Source organism: Clytia hemisphaerica, unplaced genomic scaffold (genome assembly GCF_902728285.1).
Source record: "Clytia hemisphaerica strain Z4C2 unplaced genomic scaffold, Clytia hemisphaerica genome assembly, whole genome shotgun sequence".
Taxonomy (NCBI): Eukaryota; Metazoa; Cnidaria; class Hydrozoa; order Leptothecata; family Clytiidae; genus Clytia; species Clytia hemisphaerica.
In genome coordinates this window covers 65,758-74,252 of record NW_027103643.1, presented here as the reverse complement: position 1 = coordinate 74,252, position 8,495 = coordinate 65,758, and the positions used below count along the sequence as shown (strand labels likewise).

The 8,495-nt window shown below is 34.6% G+C and overlaps 1 protein-coding gene across 1 annotated transcript; it reads left to right on the top strand.

Moving 5' to 3' along the window:
- The first annotated feature begins 397 nt into the window (after positions 1-397).
- LOC136802865 (uncharacterized) lies at positions 398-5,145 on the top strand. The gene is made up of 7 exons (XM_067059626.1): positions 398-474; positions 657-818; positions 2,877-3,075; positions 3,432-3,609; positions 4,108-4,338; positions 4,573-4,583; positions 5,032-5,145. Exons 1-7 carry the CDS (start codon positions 434-436, stop codon positions 5,143-5,145), a joined length of 936 nt encoding a protein of 311 aa, XP_066915727.1. The 5' UTR covers positions 398-433.
- The last annotated feature ends 3,350 nt before the right edge of the window (positions 5,146-8,495 follow it).

Genomic DNA, 8,495 nt, shown 5'->3' with positions numbered 1-8,495 from the left:
ATTTATTGGATGAGAAAATTTTGGCAGTGCCTTCTCTTGCTTTTCTAAACAAACATACCATTTTGAAATCTTTAGTGCTGAGGTTGGCCTTCCTCATCCTCTTTTCGAAAATATATCCACTTTAATAAGTTTAAAGTTAAAAGCCAAGATTTATTATCATACATAGAGTGTCAGCTTAACTGGACTTAACTGGACAACTTTTTTCACATTTGCATAGCACTTACAAAAGTTTATATCTAATATATTATTACCTATTTTGTAAAAAGGTTTTCATGCTATTCATTTAACACAACATTACTGTCTATAGGTGTTTGAAAATATTCTGACTTTTAAAGATGACAATGAGAACAAGAGTCCTTATTAATAAACTGTTTTAAAATATGTTTACTTTATGTTCAGAGAAAAAAAATTCATTAACAAATAAATTAGAAAAATGGCAGAAGAAGACAAGCGAGGAAGTGAGAAAAAAAACAGGTAATGTATATTTTGAGTTATGTTCAGTACTTTTTTTAAAATGGTATTGCAAAAAGGGAAAGACTTTTTCAGTGTGTCCTTACAAGATTGGAAAATTTTGCTCCCTTAAATGTCAAAGGTAATATTTTGGTAAATCAAGATAGTGCAAAGGAGAATAAAAAGTTATCATATCATTTTTTTAGTAAATGGATAGAAGAAATTAAAGATGGACTTCTTTATATTGATGGCAGGGAACACCTGAATTGGATTCCTGAAGTTATTGGTGCAGTATACAATGATGGGACCCTTGAAGGATATATAATTCAGCACTGTCCAAGCACAGAGCAAAACCAGCTCAAAAAGAAGTTAGTACTGTACTTTTATTTCGGCGTACTGTACAACCAGGACCCGGACTTTTACGAAAACACGGACCCCCCTCAAATTTTTACGAAAACACGGACCCTCCTCAAATTTTTTACGAAAACACGGACCCCCCTCAAATTTTGGCGAAAACACGGACCCCTCAGGAAAACTTTCGAGAAAACACGAATCCATATTTCCATAAATATTTCCCATATAAACAGTTCCCAATTTTCGATAAGTCGAAGTCTAAGTATATAAATGCGCATAAATCGAGGGCTGAAAATGAGATTTTCCTAGGCATATTGAGTCTCGACTTGATTTTTTCGTGTGCTTATAGAAAAAGAGAGTACTTAAATGTCACAAAATTTCGCGTGCAGAAAATTTCACTAGTCAGGCCATTCGCGAAATTTCGCGTATTTTGATGGATTTTCGCGACCATTTACTTTCGCGAATTTTCTGGCGTTAAAATAGATGATTAAGATAAATTGACGGAAATTCGATAGAAGAATTTGATTCATTCTATTCAAACAAAGCGATTTGATATTTGGGAATTTGGGTTTTTAAAAAGGCTCCTTATCGAAAATTGGGAACTGTTTATATGGGAAATGTTTATGGAAATATGGATTCGTGTTTTCTCGAATATTTTCCTGAGGGGTCTGTGTTTTCGCCAAAATTTGAGGGGGGTCCGCGTTTTCGCCAAAATTTGAGGGGGTCCGTGTTTTCGTAAAAAAATTGAGGGGGGTCCGTATTTTCGTAAAGGTCCGGGGTCCGGGTTTTCTCAGGGTCCGGGGTCTGGTCCGGGTCCTGGTTGTACAGTACGCCTTTTATTTCCAAAACCCAATTTGCTTGAAAATTGGGCCTATAGAGATATTCAACATTGTAGTGATGAAAGGGCCAATGACATAGCATCAGCAATCTAAGAAAAGCGTAGTTTTGGAGATAACATTGTCCTACGAAACGTTTACCATCTGCCGCATAATATCTTAAATTTTCTTTGGTAAGCTTGAGTACATAATCTCCTGTTGATTTTCTGAAAGCTCTTTAGTTTTGCGACAAAAAATCACATTTCTTTTATAAGCAACCAGGTTGCTAAGGGTCAAGGCCTCAAGTTTGCTTTTTTTTTACTATTTTGTAAAGTAAAAGCATTTTAGATAATCTAAACATGACAGACGATGTTAAAAATTCCAAATGGCTTTTAATGCTTTAGAAAACTGTCCTTATGGTTATGCGGCTAATCAGGGCTAATGGCAATGGACCTTTTTTAAAGTATGCCAGCAGTGAAATTCTTTAACCCTTTCAGTCCCGATGTTCTGACGGCTACTGTCCCAGAGCAAATTTTACGAATTTCACTTGCCTGTAAGTAATGGGCCATATCTCGATAGAGAAGCGTTCTTTTGCAATGCAATTTGCACCCTTTTTTTCTCATAGGATTTAGGTTATTTTGACACCAAAACCTTCCCAATAAAGTTTCTCAATATTGTAAAAAGAATGCAAATGTGACCATGAAAATGAGTTTTTACCGAAAATTTTGACTTTATCGACAGAGATAAATAGTATAAAAAAATTATACAGTGATCGGACAGCCAAATATCTAAAATATAGGTTCCTCTATCTATCATCTTGCAAAAAATTAGCAAATATAACTGTCAAAATCACTCACAATCAAGATTTGAATTTCAAAATTCGACCTTTTTGGAGATAGGAGGTTTTGCCCGGGAAAAATTTCATCTATTTTGCATTTATCATAAATTTCGATAGAAAATTGCTATTGACAAGCAGTTTTTTGTATGGTGCGCCAAAATCTCTCTATTTTGATTTTAATTTGGTTCCAGTCCTCTTTATTACGCCAAAACTACACAAATTGATAAAAACTAGACCCCCCGCCCTGCGGGTGCGTGGGACACAGTGAACTTACTAGGGTACCCGCCCTGCGGGTTCGTGGGACTGAAAGGGTTAAGGATATATCAGAAAACAATACACGTTGAAAGTCTACCCAAAAAAACTGATGTCCCAGAATTTTTAGAATGTAAAATATTTATGTATGCATTATTTTTTTCCAGAAACTGGCGATCGTACTTCACAATGCACGACATGAATTCTTTTACCTCAATCGTTAAAGCAATGAAGAACAAGGCTTCATTACTGACAATACAGTATGTCCAAGGCACAAAGTATGACCACTTTTTGTCACGGCTGTTTCTGAAAACCATAAACGCATACAACGAATCAGACAATCCAGTCAAACTAACAACCTTAATTGTGAGTATATCAGATAAGCTCTGTCTAGGTAGACTTTTAATAATGGTGTTCTACCTGGCTGCCGAACTATTTACAACTCTGCCTTTCAGATTGAAAGAAAGGTCTACATGAAAATTAATTCCCTTATAAATATGAAATTTAGGAATTACAGAATTAGTTTCTGTTGTAGATTGCTACAGATTTTCAATCAAAGTTTTCGTGGGTAGACACCCAAAAATAATGTGATTATTATTATTATTCCCGCTAAAATTAGTCTCTTATTAAGGTAGCCACAACAGGCTACAAAGTATTGTTTAGTATTCAGCATTTTAATAATTATCAATAACCATTTTATACTTTTTCTTTTCTTTCTTCAGCGTCAGGGTAAGCAAAGTGAAGATAGCTGGGCTTATCGAGTTCAATCAGAGTTAAACAGACCTGGAGTGGTGTTTTTTAAAAGGATTAACGGAAAAATTCAAAAAGTGGAGGAGGAACAATCGGGCTATACAGTTACCACTGCCAGTCGAAAATTCAACAAATGTCTTGAACTAAATTGTAAGCATAATTTTTAATCCTAAAATACTCTTCTTTTTTTTCTTTATTTTTTTTTCAATGATTTATTTGCCTGTAAAAAATAAATTTAACAGTTGGAAATAGAAAAATCAAAAAGGAAAGCAGGCCAGGAAATTACCATTCACCTAGATGCCTAGCATCTAATCAAAATGGCAACCTCAGAGAGACTTTTCAAAAGATTTGGTCCAGGTGGGCTCCTCAGAGAATTTGGGTGTGTTTTAGGGGCCTATTCTCAAATGATACAGCCTGTTTATATGACAAGGTATGATTTTGATTTCTTTGGCTTCATTCCTTGATTCCCTGCATTCCCAGATCTTGGTAACTGTTTTAAATGGGCGAGAAACTGTATGATTAAAGAAGGTGTATCGCCTTGATAACAAGACGGTTTTAGCATCTAAGTAGATTGAAGCTGTTTAAAATTGAAGTATGTTTATTTTAGAAATATCATTTCTCATATTATTGACTTTTTTCTTGTACAAGCTGACATGAATTTCAAGAACATGATCAAATTCGTTCAACAAAAGTCAGGAGGGAATTTTCCTGCAGCAATCCAAATCTTTGGGGCCACTTTCATGGCCCTTCATATTAAAACTATCATGGACGAGTATGGGTTCGTTCCTGTGCCATTAGTCATCGGAGCTTCTGGTACAACAAAGTCCACCATGGCCAAATTGGCTCTTGCATCTATTGGTGTTAAAGGAAATAAATTTGGTAAAATATTGCTTTACTATTATAAATTTGAAGAGAGATTTAAACTAAAGTTGATTCTACATGCTGCAAAAGGTAGTAGGTGCTGCACTTGGATAATTATTATATATTGAATCAGATTAAATTTGTATTATTCTTTTAAAAAAATATTGCATTCTTTCTGGAAATGGAGCAACTAATTTATTTATTATGCGTTTTTACCAGATCTTTATTTAGACTTTAAACTTCTTTTTGTAGATCCATTTATTGTAAGTTTGTGTAAAAGAGCTGTTAAGATTTATTCCGCAGCATTGATAAAATGTGAAATTTTGAATTCAAAGCACTATAAATCATCAAACTTCATCATAGGACCTGAAATTTTAGGTAGAACCTTGAACTCCCCCCTGCACACTATGACGGTGTATTGCTTATTTATCCATTTGTTAGGAAATGGAAAGCAAAATAAAAATTAGTGCACACTTATCTTGAATAGACTTTAACAAGCAATAACGTTTTGATACTTTTTGCTCTACCCATGAGTCACTATTTGGAGAATAACTGATCTATCAATTGACAGCTCTCTTAAAATATTAAAGTGTATAAAAATGCTCAAAATCATAAATGGTACATGATGTAAGATATTAGTCGATTAAAAATTAGAAAGATTAGATTAGAAAGATTTAGTAGAATGACGTGGGTTTTTGTATTTTCTTTTAGTCTGAACGAGAAAAGTATGAAGGGTCATCTGAAAGTCCACATACGATGCTGGTATGCACTACCAACGTCACTTTCTTTGACAGTCTCCCTGAAGGAATACGCTACAACAGGTAAGTTTGCTATGTTGATGAAAGATATTCAGTCACTATGTTCGTAACAATATTGGGTTCTTCAAAAGATTTATTAGTTGACCACTTCCTCAGGACAATCAAGAGGTCGTGTAGGCGTTTCTTTTTTATAATATAGACGATTGTAGTATGGTGAATTCTGCCCAGATGAATGTGTCAATGCAGCAGAAAGCAATAAGAAAAAGCGGGAGAAGCGGGAAAAAAGCAAAGGAGATAAAGTTTTGGTACTATTACTATTATTTGTACAAAAGTTGCAATTTTCATAAAAGATCTTACATTATGATACTCAAAACATAGACTATATTCTATTAAAATAAGTAATTTATGAAACAAATACTTCAAATAGTGCTAAACTAATTTTAACCCCATCCAACACGAAGCAAAGTCGATATGTCACCCTACGATTTTTTTTGAAAATTTCGTGCATATACAAATTTTTTACGCCACACGCCCAGATCTAGAGAAAGGATGCTACACTCCCTTTCGGGCGCTTTGCGCCCTCAAAACGGTCGTTCCGCAAAAAGTTAATAGAAATTCCAAAAATAAAGAATCAGAACAGTAAAAAAAAAATCAAAAATTGAAAAAATCTTGTAGTAATAGCGCGATACATCATGACAAAATTCAGAAAATTTATCTTTGATCTTCTATGCTCATTTTGTCTCTTGTAATTCATCCATAGCAAGAAAAATAACCTTTCTCCTGCCATTTCAAAATTTGAATGGGCTATAGTCCGTGTAAAACTTTCTGGTCTGGAAGTTAGGTCTTTTTGTTAACCTTCAAAATTCAAATGTCAATTTATTACTTATTAATCACGTTACCAATGTCTTCTCTGGGATTGGCCTACTGTATTTTAAATCCCAAGATCAATAATTGAGCGAAAAAAATCAATTTGCGCTCAAAATATCAACAATAGACAAATCCAAAAGCTTTCCAGTCTAGGGAATTTTATGCGGACTATGATTGGATGGTATATTTAATTTTCGTCTCTTTTATGTTGTGTCCATTTGCTATGATTTTTCACGCTCCAAGGAAACCCCCATATATAAAGCATGCTTTAAATTTTGTGTGAACCCCCCCCCTAATATTAGGATTATTAGGATATGTCAATCTCATTTTAAAACACTGCCAAAAAACTGTTTTTTTTTTTCCCATGGTCGGGTTTTTTATTGTATTTGGGTCGAGGGTTGGCTTTTTTCCAAGGGTCGAGGGTCGGCCTTTTTCAAGGGTCGAGGGTCGGCCTTTTTCAAGGGTCGAGGGTCGGCCTTTTTCAAGGGTCGAGGTCGACGTCGGGTTAATATAGATTGCCGTTTCAATTTATGTGATCAATAAATAAATTCTCATTACTTTTGTGTGGGCACACATTCCGATCGGAAAACTATTAATCCGTTTTCTTTAAATTCATATGATCAATAAATAAATTCTCATTACTTTTGCGTGGGCACACATTCCGATCGGAAAACTATTATTCCGTTTTCTTTAAACTGAAACTCCTCCTTGTCTTTGACTGAGTGCCTCGTAAATTCTTTTGCCTTGGAAATATTTTCACCCTTTGAAAAGGTAGCTATCAATTTTATTGACTATTATAATATTACTTACGGGTCTAGATTTTTGGATTTTGTGATTTTCAGATTTTTTAGTTTTTTTTGTGATTTTGTGATTTTTTGATGTTCTAAAATAAAAAATCCACCCTTGAACGCCCATGGTGTGTCCACCACCCACCGACTCACTGCCCTAAAAAGTAACTTAAACCCAATAAGAACACCCACCAGCCAAAGCACCCACCCTCTTTATCATGCGATTTTCTATGACTTTTGATTTTTTTGAAAAAATTTTGCTGTTTTTTTATTATTTTTGATAAATTTTTGATAAATTTTTGTTGTGATTTTTTCATCTTTTCGAATTTCCATTGTAATTTTATTTTTTTATTCGTGATTTTGTGATTTTCTCATTTTTTGAAGGCTGTATGTGATTTGTTTCAGTATTTGACCCCTCGATATTTTGCATAATGATTACGAGTAGAGGGGAATATTCTGTCTGTTTCCCATTTTATTATTCAAAAAAGCCTGGGCTAATTTAAAATTTTCTTTTACCGACATTATTGGGTACATTGAATACGTCAGTCCAAAGAAACCAAAGTATTTTGAAGTTTTTGTGTTGCAAGAATTGAGAAAAGTGAGGTTGGCCGTCTTTAGCCTCCACCAGCATGATGCATTAGCCAATGTCTTACACAAAGGGGTCACTATAACCTGAGTTGCCAAATCCTCCTGCAGTAATGACCTGACATTTACAGAATCATCAAAGATAATACCTATGACGCCATCTCTCGAACGAGTGAGTCTTCCGTTAAGGCATACATCTATCAAAGATGCGATGAATAATGCTACAATGTTCAGCCGTGTCCATTTGCAAGTACTTGTGACTATGGAACAATCAGGGATGAGCAAGGGTTTGTTACCATTCCAAGATATTTTAATAACTGATAACAGTTTATCCGAGCCAATCTCGCTAACCGTTTATAGTGAGCTTGTTAGTAATGATGAAAAAACAAATGCTACAAGTTTTGTCACATCACTGTAAGTAGATTTAGTGGTAAGAGAGTGCTCAAAGCCAACGATCGCGCTAAAGTAATTAAAATAGATGATAATGCAATTGCAGTTCCTCAAATCCCAACCATTACCAAAACTGGTCACATTTGTAATGTGAATTTGTCATCCATGAAAGATGCGAGTTATTGCAATCAATGTAAAAACCCAATTGACTATATTCGTTCCATTCCCATGTCTAACAATTGTGATGAAGCTCTCACAGCGTCTGGTATATTTACCACCTCTGTTGTGAAGTTTTCCCAATGTTGGAAACTACACTGACAACATTTAGGCATCTACCTTAAGTCGACAAAGCAATATTTCATAGAGAACATTAGGTCGACATCTTCGTTAAATCGACATATAGTGTGTCGACATAACGTTTTGCCTTGTTTTTTGAGCTAACTTCCAAATTTTGAGCGCTAACTTGAATTAAAATATCATGTCAATCAGAGTTCCATCACAAAGCCAGCGGCGGCGAAGTCTCTTGCGGCCGTGTCTAGTCTCAGCAGAACCAAAATAAATTTATGTTGAATATTTCGTAAAGTCGACACAGTATTTTGAAACGGACATTAGGTCGACATCGACTTATAAGGACTTTTTCACTCATACGAAATGAATATATTTGGAATTTCATTAGATGGTCGTGTTCTCATTGGTTCATATCATTAATTATGCGTGCATAAATTATCAAAAACTTTCTCGGTCGTTAATTAATTATTCAAATTATTCAAATTTATGCAAATATTGA